The sequence below is a fragment of the Micrasema longulum genome, unplaced genomic scaffold, assembly GCF_059751315.1.
Source record: "Micrasema longulum isolate JH-2025_06_02 unplaced genomic scaffold, ASM5975131v1 h1tg002344l, whole genome shotgun sequence".
Taxonomy (NCBI): Eukaryota; Metazoa; Arthropoda; class Insecta; order Trichoptera; family Brachycentridae; genus Micrasema; species Micrasema longulum.
In genome coordinates this window covers 242,342-262,290 of record NW_028279494.1, presented here as the reverse complement: position 1 = coordinate 262,290, position 19,949 = coordinate 242,342, and the positions used below count along the sequence as shown (strand labels likewise).

The following is a 19,949-nucleotide window of genomic DNA, read 5'->3' as shown; positions in this document are numbered from 1 at the left end:
GAAGGCCTCTAGACTTTTTTTATCTCTTTCGGTAAGGCACCATGTTTCACAACCGTACATCAATATGCTCCATACATATAACTTGGCAAGTTGCTTACGGAGATTTAGATTGATATTATTCTACTCAAAAATCTTTGGTATTTTCTTTAACGCAAGCCTTGCTTTGGTTACTTCTCTTTTTGTTCTCCCATCTCAGGTGATCCTGCTTCCAAGGTACACCAGCTCTTTCGCGTTTTTCAAAGTTGCTCCTCACATTACAATATTCATTCGCTGCTTATTACGGGTCACAGTCATTACTTTGGTTTTGCTGCTGTATATTTTCATATTATATTAATAATAACTATATAGGGAGTGAAACCCAGCCGTGTCTACAAACATTCAGACGTATCCAAAACATTGTAACGAGCTAACTTAATAAAGCATAAATAAATAAAAATTATATATTACAATACAACAAAACTTTCAGTATGTATAAAATAACATCGTTTTATTCTTCAAAACTACCACTTTCTACAGAGTAGGTAATTTCTCTGGCGTGATTATTTTTTAACACATTCATAAAAATGATATAATGCTTTGTTCTGGAGTTTAAGAGCTTTGAGAGGGTAGAAACTGCGGATAAATAATGGGCCGAGAACAAACATTTTATCTTCTGTTGGTCCCGATTTTAATTGTATTCTATTGTACATAACATTAAATAATACCAGAACCGTATGAAAGAACTATAAGGTTTAAGAATATAAAAAATATGTGTTTTAACTTTACTGTAAATTGCTTTTTGTATGCCGATGATGCCGTACTTCTCGCTAACAATGAAGAGGATCGGCAGCTCTCGGTTACAAAGGTCTATGACGTATGCGAGAAGAGCGATTTGCTTATGAATGTTGATAAATCGAAAGGGATGAAAGTGTGACTGTAGTGAACGGAGATATTCTCTGAATCCGGCAGAAGAATTTTGTGTACCTGGGAAGAATGTTTATTTGGGATGTGAACGCTGAGAAATATATTAAAAGGAGTTGGAGTCCCTGGATAGGGTGAAAGTGCACTTAAATCAACCCTAGCAAATATATGTTTACCGCGGGAGGCAAAATGAGTCATGCACAGTGGAGGCCCGGCGCCATCCCTTAAGTACGGGAGCGAAGTATGGAATCCGAAAAAAAATCATGAAAGAAGCTAAACGCTTTTAAAATGAATTCTCTCAGGCTGATGTGTGATAAAACTATGTACGATGAGTGTACAAATGTCGAGATCCGTGTGACTTGACGTTTGTATAAATACTTGTTACCTACGCGATTATGAGGAATTGCCGAGGCTCTTACCGGTACCGGTATGAAGGTAATAAGAACCTAAATAAGATATTGTTAGAAATTGAATATTACAACCAGAATTATCTTCTTTAAAAAAGGGAGAATACAATTCTATAAAAAAAGATTTCAACTAAAACATTTCAATATTTTTTTTTTTAAGTATTACCGAAGACATATTTTTACGCGGAAATAAAGGAAAATATCACAAAAAATAATGGGATTTTTAATGCTTGTATTTATTTTCAAAAACAAAAAATTTAGATTTTACTTAGGCCATTTTAAATTTCAATGTATTATCTTAAAATTATTTATTTAAACAAATTTTAATTAAATACTTAGTCTTTATTTGAGAATCGAGATACCAAAGTTTAGTCTAAATTTGAAATGACGTAACCTGCCGATCGAAAAGTAATTATATTTTAGTTATGTAAATTTTTAAAGTATATTTTTTAATAGAAATGCCTTTAATGAGAATTGTTGTTTTTATCTAATTTATGTTTTTTATTTTTTATTACTGCGCGATTAAAAAAAACATTTGTTTTAAAATGGCAAAATCGTATGATTTCCTCCTTTTTCGTACGTTTTACCCGACTACAGCCGTGTAAGTTATTTTTATTGTATTCCGTCCTTTACGGACTACACGTAAAAAATTCTCACTGAAAATTTTGACGTTCGCCTACGTAACATACCCTCCGTCTTACTTTAAGCCTTCAATCAGCCCTTATCAAACCTTCAACTTTAAGTTATATAAATTTAACATAAAACGTGATCGTATTCAACTCCTTTGTAGAGTTACTTGCATTCGAAATACGAACGTTTATGTGTTTTACGATTTACAAGCCAGTTACGATTATTTGTACTGGAGATGATTTGATAATTTAGTGCTGTTAACAAAGAAAAAAAATAGTAACATTATTTCTAAAAATAACATTCCTGAACTAAGTATATTGACTTTGTAAGGAATGAAGAAATAAGAGAACAGACGCAGCAACATCCGATGGCAACAACTGTTATCAAATAGGTGGCTCGGCCAAACACCGCAGATGCCTCCTGAACGCCCTCCTACGCTTGCCTACTTTACAAAGCATCGGGGCCCCGATTACAATGGGAAGATAGGATTTATTTTAAACTGTCTATAAATAAAATATAATTTTCTGTATTAAAAATATAATGTTCATATGTATATATTTTTTTAACTTGTTTAATTACAGGATAATGACAAGGTTTATTTAAATTTTCATACTAATTTACACATTTTCGAAAATTCGACTTTAACGATGATGGATGAGGAACTTCAGACCTACGGGGAATTGGATACAAAAAATGTTTTCTTGCGCGCGGTAAAAATTAGAGCATTAAATTGTACGGTAAAATTTCTTAAAAATGTACGAAAAAAAAAAAATAAACATTTGAAAAAAACGCACTACTTTGAATGACGTCACTGGTTCGTATGAACCATCCAATGATATGAGAGATTTGAAGGATATCCAGTTTGGTCACCGTAAACGAACCAATCGGAAGAACTGTCATCGAACAACCTCTGACGTCACACGCGGAGTTATTTTAGAAATACAAAACTTTAAAAAATCATAGCGCTGATAATAGGATAATTAAAAAAAAAATGGCCTAGTTTAATATTCTATTAACAAAAAAAAGACACTGAACTTCCTCATTGAAGGTAACACTTCCCATCGTAATACGGGCCCGGGTCCTGGACGTTCGCTGCTGACAGTTCATCGGCAGCTCGTGTCAAAACTACGGCACGCGAACCTGAGTCATGAGGGTACACGGAGGCCTGGAAGTTGTTTTTGGACCCGAGATGCTCAACCAGGGGGCAGACATGGAATGATGAAGTAACTTGATTGGGTAATTTGACTTTAGAACGAGCTTTCGGAAAGTCTCTGGACCTTTAACATATATTAAATCGTAATCGTCCCATCTTTTTGTCGGCCCCTTATTTATTTACGCTTTATTAAGTTAGTTCATAACATCTTAAGAACTAATATAAACATTTAATAATATTGCAATTTTTTAACAAACATATTTTTCAAATTAATTTTAAATATTTCGATTTTTTTATATTTCCTTTATTTCTTCTGGTAACTCATTGTACAGCTTCAATCTCTTGTACAATGAGTTTTGATATTCTGTTCTTCTCCTCATTGGTAATCTTATGTTTTTTTTTACCCCTTGTTTCATATGTGTGACATTGTTGGTTAAATTTTATTCATCCCCATTATGTATAAAAATTGCTACATTATATTAAATTTGTCGCTTTACTGTTAGCGAGCCAATTTCTTTGTGCATTCTTTCTACATTAGAATACATAGTTCTTTTGAGTATAATCCTCATCGCCTTAGTTAAAGAATTTGTGTATTTTTAATTTCTCCTTTATTACATAAAAAAAGAATGGAAGAGCAGTAATTTATGTGTGGACAAATTATTGTTTTATATATGAGAATACTACTTTTTACATCTATTACATTTCGTAATCTTTCCATAAATGTTTTTTTTTTTGTTATATATTGAGAATGTATGTGTTCTTGATGTTCGTGAAATTCAATTTGTATGAAACTACGACGCAATCGCGAGATAATGAAAACATACTCGGGTGATTCGAGAGCCCGGGGTCCTCATTAAGGGTTCGGGTGACGCGGCGGAGGCGGCGGCGGTCTCAGTGCTGCAGAAGACGAAGGAGGAGCGCCACCCGACGGAGTGAGACGAGCGGAGAAAGGAAGCGTCGCGGTATATAAGGCGGGGGAGCCGCTGCTCCTCACCAGTCAGTGCCCAACCGGTGGACAAGTGGTACCAGTCTCGATAGTTCAGTGATCTGCAGCCAGATACGCGACAATGCAGCCCATCCGAGTGAGTGCGATACTTCTTCAAATAGCAAACGGTGAATGTGACGTGATTAGTTAGAACGATATAATCCAAAGTCCACTGTCGGAACTCCCGCATCGGCGCTACCCTGACAGAGCTAGCGAAAGTACTTAAATCGTAGAGTAAACTTCCAATATCCACTAACAGCAAGTAGATTCGATGAATTTTTTTACCTAATTTTAGCACATGTGTGACTGTCACAAACGCATGCATAGAATACAAGACAAGACTCGAAATATCTCTCTTATTTTTTAAAATAATTAAGTCGTATTCTGCTAAAACATGTCTAAATTATACGATTATTTTTTAAATTATGGAAAATAAATTACTTAACAGTATATTATGTACGCGTTAAATTTTTTTATTTGAAATACCTGTATTTCAAAACACATCGTCTTTAGCTTAATTAAATTGAACGCGACGTTACATCACCGTTTCCGGAGGGATTTTTTCGCACAATCTTTTAGGAGTCAAATAAAAACACAATCCGATATTTTATTTTTTGTGTTCATCGCGAAGGATCAATCGATTGTTTATTTTCGTAGCAAGTTATAAAATTACTAATATTATTTCTCGAGGGTTGGATTAAAATCCTAATTATGAAAACTTATTTTTAAAAATTCCAGTATCTAGGTTAGTTACGGAGCGAAGGAAACTGGATTAATAAATCTTTTCCGTGGAAATTATTATATTCTGGAATAGAAGTTGTAAAGGCTTTGGGTTGTAATTAAAGCAATCAAATAAAGAGCTTCGCTAAAAGCTCCGGGGAACGTGGAATCGGAGACTCGCGTAGAAAATTAAAATTACTTATTTCAAAACGGAGCATCGATATCCCACCGGACTATAATTACTAGAGCCGTCAATACACGTCAGATTTTGCTTCCGATTGTCTGATCAAGCTATCGGATCCGACAAATAGAAAATATCGTCCGATTCTCGTGTTTGTTTTCCTGCGGTTCGGTCGTTTCCGATCTGTCAGCGAAACACGTTGTGCATAATCAGCATAAAATATTATAATGTGCAAGCGATATAGCGAGGAACTTCCAGCGATTGCATATTTGCTTACGCGAAGGAAGAAACGCCGCTATCAGATTCATCCCTTAGAGTAAAGAAGTCTCACGGAAAGTCATTTCCAATTGAAACATCCAGACATCGCTATCCTTATTTTTTATTTTAAAAAAAGAATGAGTTATTACATCGTTTAATTGTGTATCTGGAAGGTTTGTTTACTAGGGATGGAATGACGGAGAAAGATATTGAAAGCCGGGTGAGTGCCGGGAACAGAGACATGTATTTTCCGATCGGATGAGTATGGACTGTTTCAACAGATTCACGGCGCGAACGCCTTCCGACAGTCGGATCGGACTATCTAATCCGACTGTGGCATGTAAAAATCTGACGTCTATTCCCGGCCTAAACCGTACTAAAAATACTGAGATAACTGGGAGCTTTTACGGGGGAGTTTTTGATTGAGTTTAATATCATGTGTGTCCAGAGCTTGAAGGACATGAGATTTAATCCGTCTCTTCGTGTACTAAATAAGGCAAAATATATTCATTAATTTTAGGAAAATGGTTGCGATTGGGGTACGTTATTCGCAAGCAGTGGTTAGAAGATTAGTTAAAGTTAAAATATGAGATAATTATAATTGTTCTACATAATCGATGATTTATTTTCAATAAAGCGTTGAATTAATAAAGGTAAATCAATTAGTAGGAATCTCAAAAATTTCGAAATATTTTCTTTTGTAAAAAAATAATTATTCCAAAACGCTTGGAAGCTTATTCAAAGGTAATTTCTTTTACGTATTTTTTTTCTAATGTTTTTTTTTTAAATATTTTTACTTATATGATTACAGTTGTTTTCAAAAATTACAGAAAAAAACATTAAGAAATTAACATACATTTTAAATAGATTTTTTAGCAGTGACTTAGTAGTTATTTATTATGAAAATAAATTCAACATAAAAACTCTTTAGATTTTATAAATTGTGTGTAGCTTCAAAACCTGTAAGTAATTAAATAAATAGTATGTTGTTGTAAGTCTCGAAACTGGTAGACATAGAAAAGTCGGTAAGTAGTTATATATAAATATTTCATAACATTTAGTTAAACGATTGACCACAGAAAAAATATTTTAAATATTAGTAATAAATAAGTTGTTAAAATTAAAGATTTTTTTTCATTTTTAATTAGAAAATCTGTTATTTTTCAATGCAATATATGCTTTCAAAGGGTATTTAAGAAGCATACACTTATGTTCTTAAGTCAGATCAAATTTTACTCCAACAATAATAATGAGTCCTTTATCATAGTAATAAAGAATTGCCTATTGTAAAAAATGGAGTCAAGTAAATCATAAATTAGTAAGGAAATAATTTAATAAATACAAGTCGTCATCATCATAATTCCATGTCCGCTGTCTAATTCACAAAGAGCCTCCGGGCACCTCTGTCAGCTGCCACCCTCTGAGCTTCCCCTCGAGTCAGGTTCGCGCCCGGTAGTTCCGACACGATCTGCCGACAAACAGCGAGTAGCGGATGTCCAGCAGGAACCTGATGCCTCGTAAAGTGGGCAAGCGCGGTTAGGGCTCCGAGGGGGCATCTGCAGTATATAGCCCAGTCAGCCGTATCACCTCCGCTCGATGACGGTTGTCACCGGAGTTTGCTGCGTTCATTATCTTATTTCTTGATTCCTCGCAGCATTTAAACCACCGCATAACCGAAATTCTTCCGAAACCTATTCTCAAAACTCAATATTTTAGTATTTCGGGCCCAAGAGAGGTGCCACGATTCGCATCCGTAGAGAATAGGTGTTATACAGGCGTTATATTACTGGCATTCGGTTTTCAGAGAGCAAATATCCGATCTCCAGACAGCCTTCACACTGTCGGATGCGGCGCCCGATATTCCTGGCCGCACTTCCAGTCCTCTCTACCGACCGATAACAGCTCCGTAAATTACTAGACTTTCGTACTCGCACCTCGGAGGTTTTTATTTCTGTCGTAATGTCTGTCTGTACCTCTGTCGATGTTGATGTGTTGTCGACTCGGGAGGTGTAAGAAAGCGTTCTCAGTTCGCGCTATACAAAATGGAGGGGAAATATGCGAGTAGATGGTGGCGTGCCAGATTTACAATATGGATGAAAGCGAGTGATATTATGTACCTACCTAGCGCGAAAAGGAAATGGCCATATGCACTATACTGTAGGTACTCGTACGATCGTGCCAAGTGATGGAAAGTGGATGAATAAAATGTGGAAACTATGGTACCTATACGTTTACATTCTGTTATGTGCTATTACGGTATAATTTATAACAGATTAACACCACTCGATTATAACAGAGATGGAGAACAGCTAAGATAATGTAATATGGAAGTCTTGGCATTTACGGGGCTTATAATGTGTCATGAGCAGGGTTGAGTGACCAATACACAAGCCTGTGTAACATTCACTCTTCTGCCTATGTTCGAACATTGATTTTTTTCTGCAATTCTTTCATTTGTTGATTTTAGTGAAGTCAAAGAGATGAAACCTTTATTGGTCCACTGAATTATTATTTAAGAAAAATTCAGTCCTGAAAAAATCATCAAGGAGTTTCCGACACAAATCCCTCCTCTTAAGAAAAAATCAGTCCTGGTGAAATCATCAAGGAGTTTCTAACACAAATCCCTCCTCTTAAGAAAAATCCAGTCTTAAAAAATAGAGCAAATGGAGAAAATTCACGAGTTTTTCATGTATGGGACATAAATATCCTAAATTTAGGTATCATGGGGAATTAATGAAAAGGACCTCACTCCGTAGTCTGGAACCGAGAATGCAATACTAGCGACTCTGGGCCTCAACGATCAGATCCTCATCAAAATTTAATACTGCCCTTACTTGTTGGAATCGATGGACACGTTACAAGAGCGAAATAGTGGCATTTTAATTCCTTCCTTCCATCTTTCTCACATTAATATTTATATGCGACAATCCGGACAGGCAAAAAACAGGACCTAGTCGTATTACCAAGGCGTCCGGATCGTGGTATGGAATACATATTTTATTTATTATATATGCGGCCTAAGCCAATTACAACAGTAAAATGAAGAAACACGTGTACAAGAAACTGAACAAAAATAACATAAAACTATGTAGCCAAGACAAACAAGGGCAATCGAATAATGGTATACAATATATTCATAAACACGATCGACATACAAGACTTCGAGCTAAACCATGCCAATCAATCTTCATTCCGCACGGTTTTAGTGGCGAAGAGATCTACGAAAAGCCGGAAGATCTATCCCGAAGAATTCTAAGTTGTGTGACGAATTGACTAATCTACACATTCTGGACACAGAGGCATATTGCTCTTAGTAGATTAAATATATAGCAGATTTTGACTTCTGGTGACATGGTTGGAAAGCAATTGACTGCAACAGAGATGGGACATCACTTATAGCATTAAGTATTTTGAAAATGCATATAAGGTCCATCTCAGTTCTGCGTTTCTCCAATAAAGACAGATTAAGAGATTGTTCTATTTCAAAATAGGAAAAATCACCCCTTTGCAATCCGAGCAACCATGCTACTTTTCTTAGAAAACGTAATAAAACATATATGTTTATGTTTAGAAAATTCCTTCATTATTATCATATAACAATCGGGTTATGGCCCGTGGCTAGTGTTGCGGACTCACGGGCCAGAGGTCCGAGGTTCAAACCCCACTCTACCCCAACTTGATTTCCATTTTCTAATAGTGAGTTATTTACAACTCGTTAAAAATGGCCATCAAAATTGAAATATTTGTATAAATTATTAGAACGCTAATATTTCATTTTACTAAAAAAAATATTTAAAAACTATTAACAATAGTGAAAAATAAACATGTAAGAAGCCCGCGCGTTTAAAATGAAGCTAAAAAAACATAAGTAGCGTATAAAAAGCCTGTAATACTCTTCTGCTCGTGTTTTTCAAATTTCATGCCTCCTCCGCGAACGACTTCGCCCCGTCCGACCGGATTACGGCGATCGACAGATAAGCGGAGTCCGGATTAGCGAGACCCTATTGCATATCGTGATATCGCTATCTCTTTTTTCGAATTGTTGAAGACAACGCGATATTTGCAAAAATTGAGATGCGTTTAGTGATGAAATAACGTGTGTATTTACTTCAATGCAAATATTATAACAGTTAATCACATCCGATGTTCCGGATAAAATTATGTTAGGTCATATTCGCTAAAAATTCCCAGTAGCAGAACGGAGGTCGCGGCAAACCATACCGTGACTCCGGGGTATGGGAATGTTAATTTCAATTTCAATTTTTCAATTTTTTTTATTTATTCATATATACGTACATTACAAAATGGAATATCCTAATTCATACATATAGAAATAATTAAAATAATTAAGTAAAATTAGGTATATATAAAAACAACACATTAGTATACATAATATCCAAAGAATGATATGTTAAAAAAGTAAGAGAATCTTGTAACGAAAAACTCCCTCAGAGACGTGAAAAATGTTTCTGCCCAAAGTGATATTGTTCAACATAGAGATAGCCCTTCCAACAGGCATAACCATCGGCAGGTTGGTCTTGTATATTGGAATGTGAAACAGTCTATGCTGACGCTGTCTAAGGTAATTAATTATCCGGAACATAAAAGCTAATGCTCCGCATAATTTCAGGGTTGTCAATAATACCGCGCAACAATCGAAAGTGCGTTGTTAAATACACATTCGTTCTAGTCTTCAAACTGCTGTAACCGAGCGTACCCTGGAGGAACTCGGTGGGATAGAGCCATGGATAATATCCGCACTCCCTCATGTAGAGAAACCGAAGAAATTTCTTCTGAACCCTCTCCACCATAAGAGAGCACTTCAACTCACACGGACAAGACACATCCAATGTAACCAGGGCAAAACCCTTCAGTTTCATGATCAGCGCCTTGAACCTTTGTGTAGATAACTTGGAAATTAGGAGACAACAGATTGTAGACTCGATATATCTTTATAACTCAATAAATTAACAATAATATTGATTTTAGATTTTGTTTAGATCCACGTGTAATTTCATGCTTAAAGCGTTTTAATTTTTAAAGACATTAAAATAACACTCTGCACAAAAGCCTAAATGTAAAAGGGTGTTAACCTGTTTTGTTACATTTAAAAAATATATTCTAACCTTCAGGGTATGAATTGTTTTAAATTAAATTTTACTGGAGTGTTAATTTTATATTTCCACGCCCGCCTCACATAAATTAATCTTCTGAAGATTAAGAGCGAAAAATTCACTGAAATCCTCGTATTAAAGGAAATTTCAGTAAATTAGGGGATTCATATTATAATTTATTGCGTTATTTAATAAGTTAATAATAGAACCTGAAACAAAAAACCTGAAAATGTAAATCGAGTGGAGATGATTCCACCTCATTATGTAGTCGTTAATACATTCGTTTACCATGCAAGAGGTCCTCGGTTCGATTCCTGGAAGAGTGGAAGTAATTTTTTTTCTCAAAGATGGTTCTACAATGCAATACTTCACTGTTCTTGGAATGATACCGACGACTGATCACTTTATCTTCCATATAAAACAATGATCTAGATACGCTGCAATTGTAGTGCCAATACAGTGCCCTATGCACCATTGTGTGCTGATAGAGAAATGATTATGATTTTTATTAATTAATTAGTTATATTTATAGTGATGGACGAGAAATTGTATAACTTCTTTGAAACTAAAAAAATGGTCAAATAAGAAAGTAGAACCAGTTATCGTTTTTTTCGTTCGGCGGTTTATGATTAAAAAACACAAAAGACACTTTGTAATTTTTACCACATAAGAGTTTAATACATATTATAACACAACTCGTTTCGAGTATTCTGAATTACCTATCATCAGGTGTAAATATAAAACCTGGTGATGGGTAATTCAGAATACTTGAAACTTTAACTTTCATTTTGGTATTTTAAGCGCAAACAATAATAAATATGCATCTTATACACAGAATCCTAAATTTTATTAACAATTTTTTTTCTGAAATTGATGTACCATTTCTCACAATAAAGAAAATGAGTCTTAACGGTAAATAATGCCTAATTATGATTTAATATTTCTGAGCTTTGAGAGTAAGTACTCGAGAACATTAGGCATAAGGTGGTTCGATTTTATGACTAAAATTGAAGTCTGGGCGAACTAAGGGGCGCCGGATTGACGTGGGAGGGGGCGAGAGTGCCGGCCGGCGGTGGGGTCTCCTGGAGGCAACTGATGATGTCCGCATTCTCCACTTACGAGCGGATGTGGAAAAGATGGGCAGATAATTTAATCTAACTTTATTCAACAAGCTACAATGCATATATTTTCTTTTATATATTTTGATTGTAAATCCGTTAACGATAAGATTTAAGATCGTAATTACCGCAAAAAAAAAATTACATGTATATTATTTTAAATTCAATTGAATTTTTTTGGCGAGTGGAGCAATACGAAGTAATCCTACACAAGTACATTTTTGTTTTGGCTATGTATTTAGTAATATGAAAAAAATACTATAATTGAGGGCATTGGAAGCAAAAATAGCAACCTCCAAAAAAACATTTTTTTGGGATATGATGTCATTCTGTAGTTTGTCAACTTTATTTTTAAAAAAATCATGAGTTGAGTTGCAAATGTAGTTTTAAATCATACTTCTGATGGTTTGAAAATAGTGTTTGGAAGCAAACATAGCAATATCCATCAGCCATTTTATTTGACCAATGACATGCTTGAGATTTAAATTTTCAAAACGGCCGTGCCATACAAATATTAAGAAAGTTTTTTGAATTCGTGTTTCTATTAAAGCTAATTTATCAGTATCTTAAAGTTTAAGTTCAGTGAAAATAACATTTCTAACATGAAGACTCTCTTTGGCATTAGCGTAGCAGTTTTTGTTATTTTTCTCGAAAACACCAAAACGGGAGTTCGCTATCTCTGCTTTCAATGCCCTCAATTGCAATATGACCTTCGTTTTTTTTGTAAACATTGTATTTTTTTTAATAAAAAAAAGAATAACACAGTTTCCTGTATGTTCCTGCTTGCAGAGTGCCGTTCTATTCGCCGTGATGGTGGTGTCCGCTAGGGCGGGCTACGAGAGCTACGGGGGCGGCCAGGAGGCCTACGGAGGCGCGAGCGCGGGGGGCTACGGGGGCGCGAGCGCGGGGGGCTACGGCGGCGCGGGCGCGGGGGGCTACGGCGGCGACTCCCACGAAGAGGAACACCAGGTCGACTACCACGTGAGTATCTTCCACACATGGCGGGCTTATTATCGCAAGGCGATTTCTAACAATCATCCTATCATTTTCGTTAATATTGTACAGGATTTAAAGAATTATATCAAAGTTGAAAGTTTTGTTATAATTTCTGCAAATTTATTTATTTACATAAGGAACACTACATAGTATCCAATTCATTCTCAATACATTACAAAATATACATAATAGATTGATTAAAAAATTTTTTTTTTAAAGTCATGTAAAAGAACATTATTTTTTTTTTACATTTTACAATTTGGAATTCCCCTTTTTAAGAGAAATCCCGGAGTCATGAAATATATCGACATCCGAGGCGATACGATTGAATAAAACGATTGACATCGAAATAGCAGCGAAAGAACGGCTTTGGAATTTACGATTCAAATGTTGATGGATGCAGAAAACGAGGAAAACTGAGAAAGACATGGCACGACTAAATTCAACAAATATTTGAAGATTATTAACGCAATTTTGTGTCATTTTTTCCAAGGTCTTGACAGATTGAAAATTCGAGTCAAACAAGTACCTTTGACACCCAGCGCACCTCTGCGTGAAGCAGCGATCGGTTGAAATCTTCATCATTGGCAATGCAAATCTGACTAAATAATCCGTCTGTTATGGACTTGTCAAAAGTCGGAATAATCGGCGGGCGTGCATGAGAAGTATGAATGTAGAAGACGCGAGGTTGGCATGAAAAGAAAGAGTGATATGGCGTTCAATCCTGAACGGGAAACGGCGTGATGTTTTGTCGTGTTGTTTTGTTGTTTTTGCAACACTGCCTCCGCATACTAAAAACAGTTATAATGACCGAGGGTCTTCCTCGATTTCGCTCTTACTAAAAATCCATATTCTCTACCTGATAATTCTTTCGTCTCTTTTGAGATACAACGTACTTATATTAATATAATGTATATAAATCTTGCAAGCAATAAAATTGTAAGCAAAAGCTACTGTTTTACTACTCGGCTATAAAGTTGGGTAGGTGTTAGTAACAACTTGACTTGATTATACCCGTAAATCGCAGAAAGCAGATCGAGAGAGAAATTGCCATAAAAGTCCAGCCAAAGTGCCGGCAGATTTCTTTTCACAATGTTAGCGCTAAACTCGCACGTGTGACGTCACGACGGACTATGGGAACTGGAATGACAGTGGAACACGCATTCAGCGGTGACATTTGACTGTCGTACTGTTTCAAAATATATCAAGAGCGTCGGTGCCAAATATTGAAGAATGATTATTCTGAAAGTAAAGTGTTGTACAAATATTCGTCCCAATACAACGCAGGACTTGGGTTCCGCGGAGTTGGGATTTGAGTCTCGATAAATTAATATATTGTGAATGATATAAGTGAATATGTTTAGTTTTTGCAAATCTAATTATTCATATTTATTTTAGGATAGTAGATAGTAATCTAAATATTACGCAATTCTATTGAATCATATACAAACCTTTGTTTTTATTTCAATATTTTTCTCTTTGGTGCTATAGCTGTTTTTCTCTTTGATATACGAAAACATATTCGATTAACAAATTTGCCGCAACAAATCGGTTTCTCAGAATAGGATTTTTTTTTTTTTTTTTACATTTACATTTTTTTGCACCACAACAGGCCAGAAGGCCTAATTACAGTGGTGAATTACATCACAGAGCACCCAGGCTTGAGAAAAATCACATTTTTTAAATTTTGTAGGCATAGGAACATAGGAACATATAGGAACCGATCGCAACATTGGACAAACTAATATTACTACTCTGAGTACGAGCAAAACGAGTGTTTTTTTGTGTCATATTGTCTAATATGAAACCTATGGATAAATATATTTTTTTTTTGTTACAGGTTTTTTGAAAAATCACTCTTTACTTATCTCTCACGAGTGTCCATTATCTTAAAATTTATAGAAGAATACGATATTACAGGGCATACGATCTGTAATTGGCTGATTTAAGTGGCCGATTTACACACTGTGTAACATTCGCCATTCTGTCTATGTTTAAACATCCACATTTCCTCAACTCTTCCATCTGCTGAATTTTGTCAAGTAAAAGAATAATTATTATTAATCAGAACAATATTTACAACATTCTAAAACGAGACAAATAAAGAGTTAAGAAAATGAAAATGACTGCAATGAAGAAAAATAAAGGAAATATCATTATTTATGTTCAAAGCATTAACTTCATAGTCGAATATTTAATTAATGTTAGTTAATTTTAGTATTTAACCACCTGCCGATTGTTTATGTCTACCGGTTTCGAGACGTATCCGTCTCTTCATCAGGACACTCACTTCACCAACATTCAAATACACTTGCACCTATACCGTCACCGTAGTATTACATAGTATTTACGAAAAAATACATAAATTACATGCAGAGTTAAAGGGGATGCTAACACCGCCATGTCCAAACATGCACACATGGAAATATCATTACTGTTATGGCGTACCCCGTGTTACACTTTTCCCCACCTGACCCTACTCATATTTAGAAAAACGGGAAGAGTATAGAATGACAAAAATAAATTAGGTCAATCGCTGTTTCTGTATTTTTATAATTAATTTGGGACAGTCAGATAAAATAAAATATATGTGATGTTCCAGGCTCACCCCAAGTACTCGTTCGACTATTCCGTGCAAGACCCCCACACCGGAGACCAGAAGGAGCACTGGGAGACTAGGGACGGAGACAAAGTCAAGGGTATGTTACTAAAGTCACCGGCAGCGGCCCCGGCGGAACTGTCTAACCCACACAAGCGAGACTCTGCAAAGCTCCGGTCAACTTGTGATCTATTGTTTGAGGGTCAGATATTAGAAACGTCATTCCCGCATAAGCAATATTACTGACGATTGAACTGTTAATTATGTACGGAAAGTTGGGTCAATATCTAAGAAATACAGTGGTTGAAATCTCAAATTTTAAAATCCTATTAGAAACAAATGCGGGAACTTACGTTAACACACGCGAAAATGCCTTTCTTGACATGCTCTGTTACAAATATTTTATTAAAAAATAATTTCACGATTCCAAATAAAGTAAGTTAAAAAACACTCCAAATGCATTAAAACCACTTCAAAATAATTAAATTGTCACTGTAATTCAATCGAAATTTGGGAATATTTCGAAACGCTAGAGCCGCCTATCTCCGACCAAATTTACATCGGCGTTTTGACACACGGCCAGCGGCGGCGTCCTGAAATAATTTGAATATATTCGTGTATTTATCAGTACGAAGAAATACTGAAAAAGGGCTGGACGCACGTCGGTTTGAATCGTATTTTTTTTAAATATAAGGTAGGACTGTGTAAGTACATAAAATACCTAGCGTCGGCGGCAGGCTAGTTCGTGTCCTGGATCCCGATGACGATCTACAATTAGCCTGGCAATAAAAACGGTCTTATTAGATACGAGAGTTTCAACTTTATTGTATTTCAGGTTCCTACTCTCTGGTGGAGTCTGACGGAACCAAGAGAGTAGTGGAGTACGAGGCCGACCACCACAACGGGTTCAACGCCATCGTGCACAAGATCGGCACGCCCAAGGAGCAGCCTTCCCACCAGGGGGGCGAGTACGCCCACGAGTACCAGAGGAACGACTACGCCCCCGAGGCAGGGCACTACGGCCACTACTGAGCCCTCTGACAGGACACCGACAACCTAGCTCGACTTGCTCGCTTGTATATATGTATGTGCAATCACACCCTACTTCCGATCCGTAAAAAATTGTACCCTATCAACCAAAGACGGAATTCGTTTTAAAAACTATAAAATTCTGGGGGATTTAATTTTGAAGGCTGAAGCAGATAATTTTAACCAATTCTGCACTTTGATGGTCGGCAATTTTCATAACGACTGTTCAATAAGGTATCTCGACAGTCTATAAAGTTGGCTGAGACCCAGAGTATTATATTTTTCCAGAATTGCTTTAGCGTTTCCTAGATTTTTCGTAATATCATTGAAAATTTTGTAGTATCGCCTATTGTTTGTTCCTAGCTTCAATAAAGCCAAACTACTTTGGTGATATTGCGTACATTCGTTATTCTACAAAACAATTATTTTTAAATTACGCAACTAATTGATTTGCGGCTAAAATTAGAGAACGAACACCTCGTATTTTGTCTGTTATCATTTGCCTTTAGGGCCAAAGCTGACGTTATAAAAGTGGTGTTTTTCAAATGCCAGCATTTTCTATTTCACTTTACATATGCCTAAATAAACCAAATGTTTTACATTATTTGACGTAATAATGGAGCACTGCAGTGAAAACCCGAAAGTACAGAAAACATTCCGCCATTTTAGTGAAATGTGGAGTTGTATAAAGTTATATATTTTTATAAGTATTATTGTTTAGTATTTAAGTATTGTATTATTCGATCTCCGAACTCTTTTAATTTTACAATAATAAATATATTTTTGAGAAACCTGTGTATTTTATTAAAAGTATAAAAACCAGATAAAAAACTTCACAACGTCAGTAAAAGAGGGATGGCTGACTAAAAACATATTCCAAAAAATAAAAAATAAAAATCAAGTATTTAAACAAATGATTAAAGAAAGAAATAACAGTTAACTTGTAACCGAACTAAAAAAAAGATTCAAGAAATGAAATTAGAAAATAAAAAAAAACGTATGTAAAATCAGCAGAAGGCAGCAGCAAAAAACTTGGGAAAATAATAAAAAATATCAAGTCTGGAACAAAATTACACTCAGTTAATATAAAAGAAATGAAAATAAAAGATGGGATTTTAACAAGTGATGTAGAAGAAATATAAAATATTATCAACGAATATTACATCAATGTGGGACAAAACCTTGCAAGTAAATTAAATGGACCATGTCTAAACATATTGGAAAAACGAAGAAGAAAAATAAATAGTACCTTTTTTCTTAGACCAACACCGACAAACAAAGTATGTAAAATAATTGACAACCTTTAAAAAAAAAGCATCACCAAGATATGATAAAATTAAACCTACACTAATAAAAAATCTTAAAGATATATTAAGCCCGGTCATATCAAAATTAATTAACATTCATGTACAGTTTACGAATCTACCCGGAAGAACTCAAAACTGCAAGAATAACTCCTATTTATAAAAGTGGAGATCGAATAGAACCTAGTTACTATAGACCTACAGCAAATTTAACTGTATTTAATAAAATCTTCGAAAAATATATACATAAACGATTAATGGGTCATATATTTTTTTTACATAATATGCTTAAATCAACATGGTTTTCAAGAAAAAAAAAAGCCGGAAAGAAAAGAACCGGAACCGCCCAAATTAATTTAATAAATTAGATTCCAACAAACATAATTGCTGGAATTCCAATCACAGGAGTAATATTTTTTTTATTTATAAATGATATAACACAAAGTATTATACAAGTATAATATGTTGAATTACATTCCCAGGAGTTACAAAAACTCAATTCGGGACATAAATAATATTAGCATTTAGAAAATAACACATATTGAGAACAACAAAGAAACAAAGCAAGTTTAGCACCTTGATAACTAAATATACAACAACAATATATACGCCTAAAACCTTTTCTTACACAAGCAGAATAAATATTTTTTTTTTATTTTTTTTTTTTTATCAATATTCCTACAGAGATGAGGTAGAATTTTTTTTCAAATTCAGGATTATCGATATTCGAGCGTTTACAGGGCTTACGACCTGTCATTGGCTGGGTTGAGTGGCCACTTTACGTTTTTTTAACAACATTCCCCACTCCCCCTCGGGAGAAATCCAGATTTGTGTATGTACAAAAAATACACATACCAAAAAATAATGTTGAGAATAAATACATATAAAAAAACGCTATTAAGAATAAAATATAAGATTTAAAAAAGCCTTTGATATTTGATACGGTACATGTTGAGACCATGATGAAAAAATTCAATTATATTGGAGTAAAATATCAAGAATGTAAACTACTAAAATCATACTTAACAAATCGGAAGCAGTACATCATTGTAAATGAAAAAAAAAGTAAAATACAAACAGTAAATTTTGGAGTACCACAAGGATCTATTTTGGGTCCACTATTATAAATTTTATATATTAACGACGTATTACTGTACAATGCTAAAGGAAAAATTATTATGCTTGCCGACGACATTGGACTATTCTATAAAAATCAAACAGACGTATTAACAAACAATTAAAATGAAGACCTAACTATGTTGACTAAATGGACAAACACAAACTTACTTACACTTAATGAAAAAAAATCCAATATTATCCATTTTGAATCTAGAAAAAAATGTCATAAAGTAGATGCTTACATAAATGACGAACGACTAACTGAAATTGAACATGTTAAATACTTAGGACTGACAATAGACAATTGACATGGACAATTCATATCAATAATTTAATTAGCAAAGTGGCGACATTTTCGAGTCATTTTTTAAAAATCAAAAACTTTGTTCCAAAAACGGAAAAAATTCTAATGTATGAAGCCTATGTAAAAACTAAAATGTTATATGCAACTACTATGGGGAACAGAAAATCAAAATGACATAAACAGACTACAAAGACAGCAAAATAAAATGTTAAATTTAGTATATGACCTCCCCTATCTAACAACAACTAAAGAACTCTTTAAACAAACTAAGCATTTAAATGTAACTGAACTTTTTAAACTTGAATCCTCAACATTTATTCATAAATTAGCCACTGATGTAATTGTAGACGAAGAAACTTGAAAAAAAAATGTTCTAAACATGGACACAATACGAGAATATCAGAAAAATATCATATGCAACCTTCTAAAACGAGACAAGGACATACGAGACTAATAAACCAGGGACTGAAATTATACAATAAACAACCAGACAAAACTAAACAAAAGACTCAGACAACCTTTACAAACGACGTTCAAAATATTATCATTAACAGTAGAATATGAATTTTAAAAGTACAAATATTTTGTTAAATGTATGTAGCCCGTAAGGGTTTATCAAATTTATAAAATTTAAAATTAAAAAAAAACTGTTAACGAAAAGCGGACTGTAGCGAAATATTTCATTCAGTTTTGTAAAAGGTTGGAAATATTCGAAGAAAGCAAAGGAGCCCAGAAATGGACCTACCTTTGATACGCTGAGGATGTTCTTCAATTTTGGGCACTGTATGATGAAATGCACTATAAATTGTGTAACGGTTTATGATAACTTATCGTGCGACGAATCCAAGCATGTTTATGCAATATAATACAATGCCAAAAATGTTGTTCGTTTTGTTCCAAATCCAAATCTTCTAATTTTGTACATCTTCTATCTTGGCGTAAGGTAGGTACCACAAGGATGGGTCAAGGGAATAATAGGAAAGAAAGGTAAACGCTCCGCTCCATTGATGCTGCGATCAAAATGGTCGACATAGTGCACATACACGACATTCCCCATTAAGAAATAACGTCCATATGAACGGCTGTGAAGCCCAAAAAATAAAATAGTGTATATTAATAAAAATATATATAT

General features: G+C 34.7%; 1 protein-coding gene across 2 annotated transcripts; it reads left to right on the top strand.

The window, feature by feature from the left end:
• Positions 1-3,983: 3,983 nt before the first annotated feature.
• On the top strand, positions 3,984-16,881 carry LOC148272396 (uncharacterized). 2 transcript variants are annotated; one of them, XM_088240102.1, is made up of 4 exons: positions 3,984-4,172; positions 12,256-12,447; positions 15,065-15,161; positions 15,897-16,881. In XM_088240102.1, the coding sequence occupies exons 1-4, from the start codon at positions 4,158-4,160 to the stop codon at positions 16,091-16,093; spliced, it is 501 nt and encodes a 166-aa protein (XP_088096228.1). In that variant the 5' UTR covers positions 3,984-4,157; the 3' UTR covers positions 16,094-16,881. The 2 variants fall into 2 exon arrangements, with proteins under 2 accessions (XP_088096228.1, XP_088096227.1); XM_088240101.1 differs by lacking the exon at positions 3,984-4,172 and having other exon boundaries at positions 11,211-12,447.
• Positions 16,882-19,949: the final 3,068 nt, after the last annotated feature.